General features: G+C 44.6%; 1 protein-coding gene across 3 annotated transcripts in view; it reads right to left on the bottom strand.

The window, feature by feature from the left end:
• PLXNC1 (plexin C1) overlaps positions 1 to 13,056 on the bottom strand; it is a 346,034-nt gene that overhangs the window by 100,916 nt on the left and 232,062 nt on the right. For 2 of the 3 annotated variants that reach the window (XM_075344806.1, XM_075344808.1), the window contains exons 17-18: positions 4,936 to 5,042; positions 1,703 to 1,756 (exon numbers count right to left, since the gene is read on the bottom strand). In XM_075344806.1, coding sequence (XP_075200921.1) covers positions 1,703 to 1,756; positions 4,936 to 5,042 — 161 coding nt within the window. The remainder of the gene's footprint in view (positions 1 to 1,702; positions 1,757 to 4,935; positions 5,043 to 13,056) is intronic. The other variant, XM_075344807.1, reaches the window with a different exon arrangement.

Here is a 13,056-nt window from a genome sequence, read left to right as displayed (position 1 = left end):
ATCATAAAGAGCTGAGGACACCATCGGGCAAATAGCGCGGTTTTAACAATGAGTGAGCCCGCCTGTTTGTCCAGGGCCCAGCACGTACAGGGCACAGATAGTAGCACACAGGGGGCGGAGGAGAGTATGGAATGTGAGGAGGGGAAGGTTGACAGGGGGCAGGGGCTGCATCACACTGTACCTGGTCAACTGCAGGGCGGCAACATGACATCGGTTATGATGCCCGTCAACAAGGTCCTGCCCCTGTCATTGTGATGTCACAAGAAGCAGCAAAATTACGTCAGGAGTGGTCACATGACCACTTTGAGCCGGGGGAGAGGGGCTGACAGCAGGGTGGGTAAATAGTTGCTATCTACTTACCTGCCCCAATGTAGCCCAATAGTGAAATACGAAAAAAAAAAGCAAAATAAGCCGGATAACCCCTTTAATAAATCATTGATTGTATCGAAACTACAACACACAGCCTAGTAAGTGACTCATCCCTTTAATCAGACTTTTGTGCTGTTTATTATTGTGATGGTGGGATATTGTGGGTCATGAACCATTTTGTGTGGGTTCATGTTTAGGCGTGGTTTACTATCCATTATTTGTACTGCTTATGTGTACATTCTATTGTCTGTAGATAATCACCCCCTACAGTGTTTCTGTCCCTAGGTCTAGGGGAGGGGTCCAGGGATTCAACTAAACGCTCTATTTTACTTGGAGATTGGCAGTCTGTTGGAGAACTTCAAGAATGAAGCAGGAAGATTGATCCTCTGGTAGAAGCTGAGACTTCTCAGAGAGAGACCTGGACATTTATCGCTTACCGGACTATATTTGTGTTACTGGATTAATTTTACCCTCTGTTTTGTGGATTATTTTATAGACCATTTTGATTTGCTTGGAATAAATGCTTATTGGATTGAACAGTCATCGCTCGCTCTGTTGATTGTGTGATATGGGAGAAGGACCCGTGACAATTATGCTTTGCTCAGATAAAGTAACAATAACCAACTGACAAATTCCCTTAAAGAGTTACTCCAGACCCTTATTTTTATTTTCCGTTTTGGATAGCATACAGAAGGGTTAACATTATTGATGAGCAAATTTATTCTAGTGAAATAAAATTCTACTGGCATAATAGAAAAGTCCATATTCTCCAAAATCTGGATTTTTTTTTCTGATTTGTTCCATATGAATTCAGCAAAATGGTGGTAAGATCGCGATGAACATCATGACATCTGAAGACTGGTCACATCCGAGAGACCTGCCCTATAGTGAAGAGGCTAAAGATACTGCAAAAGACAGCAGAAAGAAAAGGACCGGACGCAGGCAATGAGCAGGGGGCTGCCGGGGAGGTGAGCAATGGGGAGAGTATTGTTTATATTTTTTTTACATTTTACTTTTGTAACTGAGATGTTCTTAACACAGGGACAGTCTTCCGACAAGCCTACAACCTCCTGTAACCCTCAGTCTGATATAAATCCGCACAACCAGCTCTATCCTCACCTATCCCTTGAAGACTGTGAGCCCTCGTGGTCAGGGACCTCTATCCTCCTGTACTAGTCTGTGCCTTGTATTGTTTATGATTATTGTACTTGTCCCTATTATGTATTCCCCTTTCACATGTAAAGCGCCATGGAATAAATGGCGCTATAATAATAAATAAAAATAATATAATTTTTTACCACATTTTTTTTTACAATGCAGATAATTTACTTACTGATGGGATATTTTCACATAGTTTTTCAAATAAATCTTGTCTGTTTTTGTCAGACTAGAAAAAACCCCAAAACATTTGAAGTTAATATCGCCCCAAAAAAGAAGTGCATGTTATTGTCTATCTTAAATCTATTAATTATTAATAATGGAATTTAAAATGGAAAATGTCATGGTCTGTACTGAAGGTGGGTGGCAAACTGCTTTCTCACTCTCTGTACCCCTTGTGTGTATGAATACATAAATTCCTATACAGTATATCACAAAAGAAAGTACACCCCTCACATTTTTGTAAGTATTTCAGTATATATTTTCCTTGGACAACACTGTTTCAATCTTCTTATATCCTAGGCCATCTTTATGTAGAGCAACAATTATATTTTTTAGATCCTCAGAGAATTCTTTGCCATGAGGTGTAATGTTAAACTTCCAGTGACCAGTATGAGAGAGTGTGTGAGCGATAACACCAAATGTAACACATGTGCTCCCCATTTACACCTGAGACCTTGTAACAGTAATGAGTCACATGGCACCGGGAATGGAAAATGGCTAATTTGTAACATTTGGCCATTTTCAATTAGGAGTATACTCAGTTTTCTTGCCAACGATTTAGACAATTGCTGTGTGTTGAGTTATTTAGAGGTTAAACCAAATTTACACGGTTATACAGTCTGTACACTGACTACTTTACATTGTATCAAAGTGTCATATCTTCGGTGTTGTTCCATGAAAAGATATAATAAAATATATACAAAAATGTGAGGGGTGCACTCGCATTTGTGATATACTGTGTGTCTATGTGTGTGTGTGTGTGTGTACGTGTGTGTATATATATATATATTATATATATATATATATATATATATATATATATATATGTATATATATATATATATATATATATATATATATACATATACACGCACACACACACATATATGTGTACACACACTATCCACAAAAAGTTAGGAATATTTGGCTTTTGGGTGAAATTTCAGGATGATCGTAAATGCCCTCTAACCTTTTCAAGTGATTTAATGTGACCTTCTCTACACTTGTGAATGCACATGTCCAACTGTTCAATGTTTCAGTACTTTTTGTACAATTTGCTGTTCTATAACAGGTAGAATAATGGCAAAATTCAAAACAGGTGTTTGATCCATGAATCGCTTAATAAATTTCAGGGTTCAATAAGAATTGGTATTTAAAAGTCCTACTCATCATGCTGTTCACATTTTGATATCATGAAACCAAGACAACACCAAACAACTGATCAACAGTACCTCGCTATTGCAAGGCTTTAAGCAGGATGTTCTCATAAGTAAGTGGCCATTGAGTTTACAGTGTCACCTAGTGTTATCAGCAAGTTGCAACAGAGATACAGAGAGACTAGAAGAGTCACACAAAGATATAGATTTGGATGTCTTTTTGCCACATCCCACACTGATGACTGCTTCATTGTGAACAATGCCCTTCAGAATCGGATGATGAATAACACACAACTCCAGGAACATTTAAGGGAAGTAAAAGGCACCGAGGGTCATGTCAGACCATTCAAAACTGTTTAAATCAGTGTGGTCTGCGTGCTAGACAACCTGCAAGGGTACCTGACCTCCCCACTAGGCACAGGCATCATCATCTTGCATGGGACAGGGAACATCTACGTTGGACAAGAGACCAGTGGCCCCCAGTGCTGTTCACTGATAAAAGTCGATTCACGCTGAGCAGAAATTTTGGCCACCAACGATGTTTGAGAAATCAAGGAGAGTGCTATGCATCAGCCACCACCAAACAAGCCTTTGGAGGTGGTGTTACAGTGTGGGCAGGTGTGTCTAGTCAATACAGTACTGCCCTACACTTTGTGAATGGTATAGTGAAAAGTCCCTACTACTTGAATACCATTATTAATCCAGGCATTGTGCCTTTGTATGAAAAACACAGACCAAATCTCATCTTCATGGAAGACAATGCTAAAGCTCAATGAGGTCGCATCATTAGGGAGTGGCTGCTGGAGACTGTGAGACCTCAAATGGAGTGGCTTTCACTTTCTACAGACCTGAATCTCATAGAAAACCTATGGTATCAGCTGAGTCATCGTGTAGAGGCTCGTAACCTTGTACCCCAGAACCTCAATAACCTGAGTGCCACCCTTCAAGAAGACTGGGATGCCATGCCTCAGCCGACAACTTAATTTTTGAACAGCATGAGATGTTGTTTTCAAGTTGTAATTAATCCACAAGGTCACATGACAAGTTATTGAGACATTAACATTTTTGGAGGTATACACACCACTGTTGTTGGGTCTTATTTCAATAAATTGTTAGAGATGAGGTAATCACCACTGTATGCTTCTACTTAAATGCCCTACTTTCATGATAAAATATCACTGGAGCGTGAACTTTTTAACTTTTCCATAAATTTCACCCTAAAGCCAAAAATACCAAACTTTTTGTGAATACTGTATATATATACCGTATATATATATATATATATATATATATATATATATATATATATATATATAAAAACACACACACACACACACACACACACACATACACACACACGATGTATACATATATGTGTACATGTATAAAAACATGATATTAAACATATATACAGTATATATATAATGTTTTACATACAGTGTGTCCTTATTATTTGAGTGCTATGTAGACCGTAACTGGCTACCTTACTCTATGTTCGACTTCAATCAAGTCTCATTGCTCATTTTATTCTTCTAAATTCTGATGAAATTACCACAAACCATATTATATGACCATTATTTACTAAGGCTGAGTTTACTATCCTCTAATCGTAATCATCCATTAGAGCGGATCCTGCAGAGATACATTGGCAAAATGATGTCTGCTACTTCTCGTTTTGTTTGTCTTTTGAACATGGGAGTCTATAGAGAATAGATCCGTTAATGGATTGCTATTTATCTTCCATTTGTAATGGATCCCATAAGAAAAAAACGGATCCGTTACTAATGCAAGTAAAACGCATGGCTAAATAGCAATCTGTTAACGGATCTGTCCCCGAAAGACTCCAATGTTAAAAAATGGACATCAGTTATTTAAAAACGGACAAAAATGTTGTGCTTGCAAAACTTTTTTTGCCAATGGATCTCTGCTGGATCCGTTCTAATGGATAATTACTGGACCTGTGAACTCAGGCTAAGAAAGTTTGGCTTTTGATGTTGCTGCTGCAATGAAAAAAAACTAAATACATTACCTCAGGAAAGAAAGTGTTTAAAGCAAAATGTTTGTAGTCGAAGAATGGAATGGGCCCTAGCGCTTCCGTGGTCACAACTTCTTTATCTGTCTGAAGTTCTGCAAAACCTTCACAAGAAAATATTTGTTAATGAAAACTTTAGTTAAAATTTCAAAAGTTCTACTGTTTTCTCCTAGTAGTACTTATAAATATGTATGGAGTTGTTAGCATGCATGTGAGGTCACCTCAGGATTCCTACAGTTTTGGATTCCCACCAGACAGATTCAAACTATTTTCTTCCCATGTAATATACATCAACGATGGTAAAACCCCCCTTGTGCTGTCAGTTTCTAATAGAAGTGGCTTCCTGTAAATTAGCTTCCACCAATAATATAATAATATAACTCAGAGTCAATACGTGTGTATATGTAATCACCCCTGGTCCCCCACCCCTTATTCCTTTGTGATTTATAGGGCTGCCATCTGAAATTTTTATGCCCTATTTTACGTCCATCCAGACATCCTTGGTAATTCTGGCTGCTGTTGCGAGTCATAGATTGGCTGGTCTAAGAAAGTCTGTGCCTCCTATGTACATTTAGCTATTAGGACAGAAGATGCTCTCTGCCAGGGGCGTACCAAGCCTGTGCTGTAGGGGAGACTACTTCAGCTGAATGTGCATCCAAAGCAGAATGCATGCATGCACATGCAGCAGAAGTGTATCATGGCGCAGAAACTCCTCTGGTCACTGCACCACAATACACGCCGCTGGCACATCAGAGGCCAATAGGTGACATTGGTTGTGCCTGGCACTGCCGTTGCACGGCAGTGACATCATGTGTTGATATAGCAGCTGCTGGTCTTTGCACTAGCTACAGAGGAGGACGACTCACATGGTGGGAGCATAGTAATGTAAATTGTTTTTTTTTGTTTTTTTTTTGTTTTTTTTAATGAGTTAGAGAACAGTGGCAGAACAGGGGAAATATATATCAGAATGGGCCCAGGCTGAGGGACATATATACAAGGATGGAGGACATATATACCAGGATGAGAGACATGTCTATCAGTATGGGGGACAATATACTAAGATGGGGGACATATATGCCTGGAAGGGAACCAGCGTGAGTGATATATATACAGTCAGGGCCAGAAATATTTGGACAGTGACACAAGTTTTGTTATTTTAGCTGTTTACAAAAACATGTTCAGAAATACAATTATATATATAATAAGGGCTGAAAGTGCACACTCCCAGCTGCAATATGAGAGTTTTCACATCCAAATCGGAGAAAGGGTTTAGGAATCATAGCTCTGTAATGCATAGCCTCCTCTTTTTCAAGTGACCAAAAGTAATTGGACAAGGGACTCTAAGGGCTGCAATTAACTCTGAAGGCGTCTCCCTCGTTAACCTGTAATCAATGAAGTAGTTAAAAGGTCTGGGGTTGATTACACGTGTGTGGTTTTGCATTTGGAAGCTGTTGCTGTGACCAGACAACATGCGGTCTAAGGAACTCTCAATTGAGGTGAAGCAGAACATCCTGAGGCTGAAAAAAAAGAAACAATCCATCAGAGAGATAGCAGACATGCTTGGAGTAGCAACATCAACAGTCGGGTACATTCTGAGAAAAAAGGAATTGACTGGTGAGCTTGGGAACTCAAAAAGGCCTGGGCGTCCACGGATGACAACAGTGGTGGATGATCGCCGCATACTTTCTTTGGTGAAGAAGAACCCGTTCACAACATCAACTGAAGTCCAGAACACTCTCAGTGAAGTAGATGTATCTGTCTCTAAGTCAACAGTAAAGAGAAGACTCCATGAAAGTAAATACAAAGGGTTCACATCTAGATGCAAACCATTCATCAATTCCAAAAATAGACAGGCCAGAGTTAAATTTGCTGAAAAACACCTCATGAAGCCAGTGTCAGGTTTCCAGGTTTTCCAGTTCTCTTTTGAATGAGCTTGCCCTCAGTTAACATGGAGTTTAAGGTTCTGTTGCCCTACTTCCTGTCCAGCTGCTTAAAAGGCCGCCTCTCAGCCCAGTCCAGTGCCTGAGTATACTGCTTGCTGTGTGCTCCTGCTTTGCTGTTTCTACTTCCTGATTGCCTTGGATTCTCCTGAAACTCTACCGACCGACTCTGGACCATACCCGGTTTTCTTCAAGCTGTGCCCGGACTCCGTCTGCCGTCTTTGATCAGCACTCTGCCCGGTTCGTAACCACTCTGGACAATCATCCCGTACGGACACTCCTGGACTATACCACTTGCCCCTTGTGTACCGGCTGCCGCACATTTAGGCCTTCCGGGGTTGATTGCCGGACAGTCCCTGTACAGGGGTTCGCTCTGGTGGTCTCCCTGGGGGAGTCCGGTGCGTGGCCCCGGGAATCCCCTTCGCTCCGTTTTGTGTGTTGTTTTACTGTGTTTATTCCCGTTGTGTATCTACTGTGGTGACATATTATATAACATCTTGTACCAAGAACTCGTCTCTGTTGTCATTGCCCTAACGCAATCGAAATCCTCAGAACATACAGTAGTATTACATTATACTCAGGCCACTAAGAGGATTTCGCTGGGGCAATGACTGAGACACGAGTAGATCAGCTCTTTTCCATGATCAACTCCTTGCAGCAGGAGATGGAGGCGGTGCAAACTAAACTCAGAGATGTGGAGGCACAGCTGGGCCATGATCACCAGGTACTGGGTCCGGCTATTCAGGATTTGCAAGTCAGAGTGGAGGCTCAGGAAGCCGTCCCCACTACGTCCGTATCAGCTGCCGGTATGCCTAGGTTACCCCCATTCCGTTTCAATGGTGATCGTAGTCAGTTTCGTGGATTTGTGAACCAATGTATACTGTTTTTTGATGTACATGCTGATTATTACCGTTCTGACCGGTCCAAAGTGTTATGTATAATCATGTTATTAACCTCACGAGCACTGGCTTGGGCTAATCCTATGATAGAGAATCGGGACATCCGTTTAAATCACCTGGATGACTTTCTGAACGCAATGGCGCAAATGTTTGATGATCCGAATCGCCGTGCTACCGCTGAATCGGCTCTCCTTTCCTTACGTCAGGGAAAGCGTTCTGTCGTTGAATACGCCACTGAGTTCAAGAGGTTAGTGGTAGACACCGACTGGGGAAACAATGCATTATTGTCTGTATTCAGAAAAGGTTTGTCCGGTACCATCAAGGACGAGTTAGCTCGTTCAGAATCTCCAGGGGAGTTTGAACTGTTTCTCCAGCACTGTGTGCGTATTGATACCCGCTTGACGGAGCGTAGACCGGAAAAATGGGCAGCTGTAAACCGTGTAAACAACTTTGCGTTTCCTTCTAGAGAACCCGCTCTCAGGACACCACGGGAGGCCGAGGACGTTCCTATGCAAGTGGACTCTCTGCAAAAGCGAGAGACCAACGAACGTCGCGAACACCGGCTCCGTGAGCGTTTGTGTTTCTATTGCGGTCAATCGGATCATTTCTTGATCGACTGCCCGAAACGTCCGAATCGCCCAAATAAGGTATTGGCAGCCATGGCAGAGTGTGACAACACGGACGCAGAGTCCGACATCTCTGAGGCAAGTGGGCACTTGGATGCGGTATTTCCCTTGACTATAATGTCAACCTCACCGAAGGACTCAGAAGGGAAATATACCCATTGCTCGCTCCCCATTCAGATCCGGTGGGAGGGGCATCTAATACCTACCTCTGCAATGATAGATTCTGGGGCAGGGGGAAATTTCATGGACTCCTCTTTTGCCAGGAAACACGGTATCCGGACTCAGCAAAGATCCTCACCGGTTACCATGGAGACGGTAGACGGATCTCCGTTCAGCTCTGGACCAGTGGATCGGGAAACAGTACCGCTAGAATGCGTGATGAAGCCAGGTCAGCAGGAGACCCTTGTTTTCATGATAATTTCTTCTCCTCATTTTCCGATTATTTTAGGTATTCCGTGGCTACGGTCTACGAATCCGGTCATCGATTGGGAAACTAAGGAAATAACCTTCCCACCGCAGAGTGGTCCGACCATTAGTCCAACTGTTCCGGTTCCAGTAACACTGAATGCGGAGGGCACTGTACAGGTACCTGTTCTACCCCCGGTTTATGATGACTTTGCTGACATATGCGACAAAAGAAAAGCCGATCGGCTTCCCCCGCATAGACCGTATGATTGCCCCATAGACTTACTTCCAGGGGCGGAGATTCCGTTTGGCCATGTCTACCCGTTGGCGGCACCTGAGCTAGAAGCACTAAAAGAATACATTGATGAGAGCCTAGCCAAGGGATTTATTCGCCCGTCTACCTCGCCAGCAGGGGCACCCATCTTTTTCGTGAAAAAGAAAGAGGGGACTCTGAGACCCTGTATTGACTACCGGGAACTGAATAAAATAACCATCCGGAACCGGTATCCGTTACCGTTGATTCCTGAGCTATTGGAGAGGGTCCAACAGGCAAAAATATTCACCAAATTGGATCTCCGTGGGGCATATAATCTACTTCGCATACGTCCCGGAGACGAGTGGAAGACCGCGTTCCGATGTCGGTATGGACATTTTGAGTACCTAGTGATGCCTTTTGGACTTTGTAACGCTCCCGCGGCTTTCCAACATCTAGTTAACGATATTTTTAGGGATATCATGGACCAATTCATGGTGATTTATCTGGACGATATCCTAATCTTTTCTGATTCCTTACAGGAACACCAGGAGCACGTCAAGACCGTACTTACCCGGCTGAGGGAAAATCACCTGTACATTAAACTGGAGAAATGCGAATTCCATTGCTCACAGATACAATTCTTAGGGTATGTCATCTCTCCTCAGGGACTGAACATGGAGTCTGGCAAGATACAAGCAATTCTGGACTGGCCGGAACCGGGTAACGTCAAAGAGGTACAACGCTTTGTCGGTTTTGCCAACTTTTACCGACGTTTTATCCGTAATTTTTCAGAGATCGTTCGTCCCATCACTCTGTTAACCAAGAAAGGACAGAAGTTTGTGTGGTCCGCCCAGGCCCAGGAAGCCTTCCATCGTCTCAAGGTTTGTTTTACCTCAGCGCCTATATTGGTACATCCGAATCCCGCACTTCCCTTTATCGTGGAAGTCGACGCTTCCGACTACGCATTAGGGGCCATCCTTTCTCAAAGGACCGGGGACAAGAGTCTCTTACATCCGTGTGCTTTCTTTTCCCGCCGGTTGTCCCCTGCAGAAAGGAACTATGACATTGCGGACAAGGAATTGTTAGCGATTATTTCCGCTTTCAAGGAATGGAGACACCACTTACAGGGAGCCGCGCAGCAAGTGATAGTACTCACAGATCATCGTAATCTGGAATTTCTTAAGTCTGCCAGGTGCCTGTCTCCACGGCAAGCCCGTTGGAGCCTATTTCTTAACCAATTCAATTTTGTCGTTACATACCGTCCAGGTTCACGTAATGGGAAAGCCGATGCCTTGTCCCGAATCCACGCCGTGGACTCCGTGCCTGGAACCCGGTCTCAGACCGTGTTATCGGATGCCAATTTCGTTGGAGTAATCCAGGACCAGGACTTGTGGAAGGACATCAAGCTGGCCTATGATGGTGACGTATTTCTTGCTGCCCCCCCGAATGATGTAACTCTTGTTCTTCGGAATGGTGTGTGGTTGAGAGAGCGACGCATTTACGTCCCGGAGGCCGTAAGACTTCGGGTTCTCAAGTTGGTCCATGACTCCGTGTTGGCTGGTCATAGGGGGGTACAGAAGACGCAGGAATTTCTGAGCCGTTTTTTCTGGTGGCCTACCTGTCTAAAGGATGTAAAGGACTATGTCCACTCATGCGTGGTTTGTGCCCGGTGCAAGGTCCCTCGTGTGGCTCCTACGGGACTCCTCCAACCGTTACCCGTGCCATCTCGCCCTTGGGGGTCTATCTCCATGGATTTTATTGTGGAGTTGCCAGTCTCAGGCGGGCACAATACCATCTTAGTGGTGGTGGATCGATTGACTAAAGCTGCTCACTTCATTCCGTGTACCGGTCTTCCCTCAGCCGCAGAGACAGTGGATTTGGTTATCCAGAACGTATTCCGATTGCATGGGGTACCAGACGAGATCATCTCTGACCGGGGCGTGCAGTTCACGTCTAGGTTCTGGAAGGGCTTTTGTACGGCACTCCAGATTGATGTCTGTTTGTCTTCTGCATACCATCCTCAGACAAATGGGCAAACCGAACGGACGAATCAAACCCTGGAACAATACCTTCGATGTTATGTCAGCCATCTCCAAGACGATTGGTTGAAGATGCTTCCGTTGGCGGAGTTCTCCTATAACAACACTCAGAGCAGCTCCACTAAGGTAACGCCCTTTTTTGCTAACTTGGGTTATCATCCGAATGTTTTGCCTAGGTCACCGGTTGCGGTTTCGGTGCCGGCGGTGGAGGACAGATTGACAGAGCTTCGACAGAATCTGGAGGTTCTAAAGGACACTGTGGCTACGGCCCAGGAGCGTTACAAGAGGTCGGCAGACACTCACCGGAAACCGGCACCCATGTACAAGGTAGGGGACTCTGTATGGTTATCCACCAAAAACCTGAGATTGGGTGTTCCTTCGCAGAAGCTGGGACAAAAATTCATCGGTCCGTTTAAGATCACCGGGATCGTGAGCCCTGTGGCCTGTCGGCTACGGTTGCCGCACCATCTAAAGGTACACCCGGTCTTTCATGTGTCTCTCCTCAAACCTGTCTCCCCTAATACGTTTCGTGGTCGTGTTGTGCCTCCTCCTCCGCCTGTGATGGTCGACGGCGAGGAGCAGTTCGTGGTTGAGGACATTATTGACTCCCGGCTCCATCGTCGTCGGCTTCAATATCTGGTACGTTGGCAGGGGTACGCCCCCGAGGACGATTCCTGGGAACCGGTGGGTAACATTCGGGCACCCCGGAAGATCGCTCAGTTTCATCGACGGTTCCCGGACAAGCCGGGCCCTGATCCGTCCTGAGGCCGTCTCTGGGGGGGGAGTAATGTCAGGTTTCCAGGTTTTCCAGTTCTCTTTTGAATGAGCTTGCCCTCAGTTAACATGGAGTTTAAGGTTCTGTTGCCCTACTTCCTGTCCAGCTGCTTAAAAGGCCACCTCTCAGCCCAGTCCAGTGCCTGAGTATACTGCTTGCTGTGTGCTCCTGCTTTGCTGTTTCTACTTCCTGATTGCCTTGGATTCTCCTGAAACTCTACCGACCGACTCTGGACCATACCCGGTTTTCTTCAAGCTGTGCCCGGACTCCGTCTGCCGTCTTTGATCAGCACTCTGCCCGGTTCGTAACCACTCTGGACAATCATCCCGTACGGACACTCCTGGACTATACCACTTGCCCCTTGTGTACCGGCTGCCGCACATTTAGGCCTTCCGGGGTTGATTGCCGGACAGTCCCTGTACAGGGGTTTGCTCTGGTGGTCTCCCTGGGGGAGTCCGGTGCGTGGCCCCGGGAATCCCCTTCGCTCCGTTTTGTGTGTTGTTTTACTGTGTTTATTCCCGTTGTGTATCTACTGTGGTGACATATTATATAACATCTTGTACCAAGAACTCGTCTCTGTTGTCATTGCCCTAACGCAATCGAAATCCTCAGAACATACAGTAGTATTACAGCCAGCTCAGTTCTGGAAAAGTATTCTATGGACAGATGAGACAAAGATCAACCTGTACCAGAATGATGGGAAGAAAAATGTTTGGAGAAGAAAGGGAACGGCACATGATCCAAGGCACACCACATCCTCTGTAAAACATGGTGGAGTCAACATGATGGCATGGGCATGCATGGCTTTCAATGGCACTGGGTCACTTGTGTTTATTGATGACATAACAGCAGACAAGAGTAGCCGGATGAATTCTGAAGTGTACCGGGATATACTTTCAGCCCAGATTCAGCCAAATGCCGCAAAGTTGATCGGATAGTACAGATGGACAATGACCCCAAGCATACAGCCAAAGCTACCCAGGAGTTCATGAGTGCAAAAAAGTGGAACATTCTGCAATGGCGAAGTCAATCACCAGATCTTAACCCAATTGAGCATGCATTTCACTTGCTCAAATCCAGACTTAAGACGGAAAGACCCACAAACAAGCAAGACCTGAAGGCTGCGGCTGTAAAGGCCTGGCAAAGCATTAAGAAGGAGGAAACCCAGCGTTTGGTGA

The sequence above is a fragment of the Anomaloglossus baeobatrachus genome, chromosome 4, assembly GCF_048569485.1.
Source record: "Anomaloglossus baeobatrachus isolate aAnoBae1 chromosome 4, aAnoBae1.hap1, whole genome shotgun sequence".
Classification (NCBI taxonomy): Eukaryota; Metazoa; Chordata; class Amphibia; order Anura; family Aromobatidae; genus Anomaloglossus; species Anomaloglossus baeobatrachus.
The sequence above is the reverse complement of the archived record's forward strand: the minus strand, read 5'-3'. Positions and strand labels throughout refer to the sequence as shown.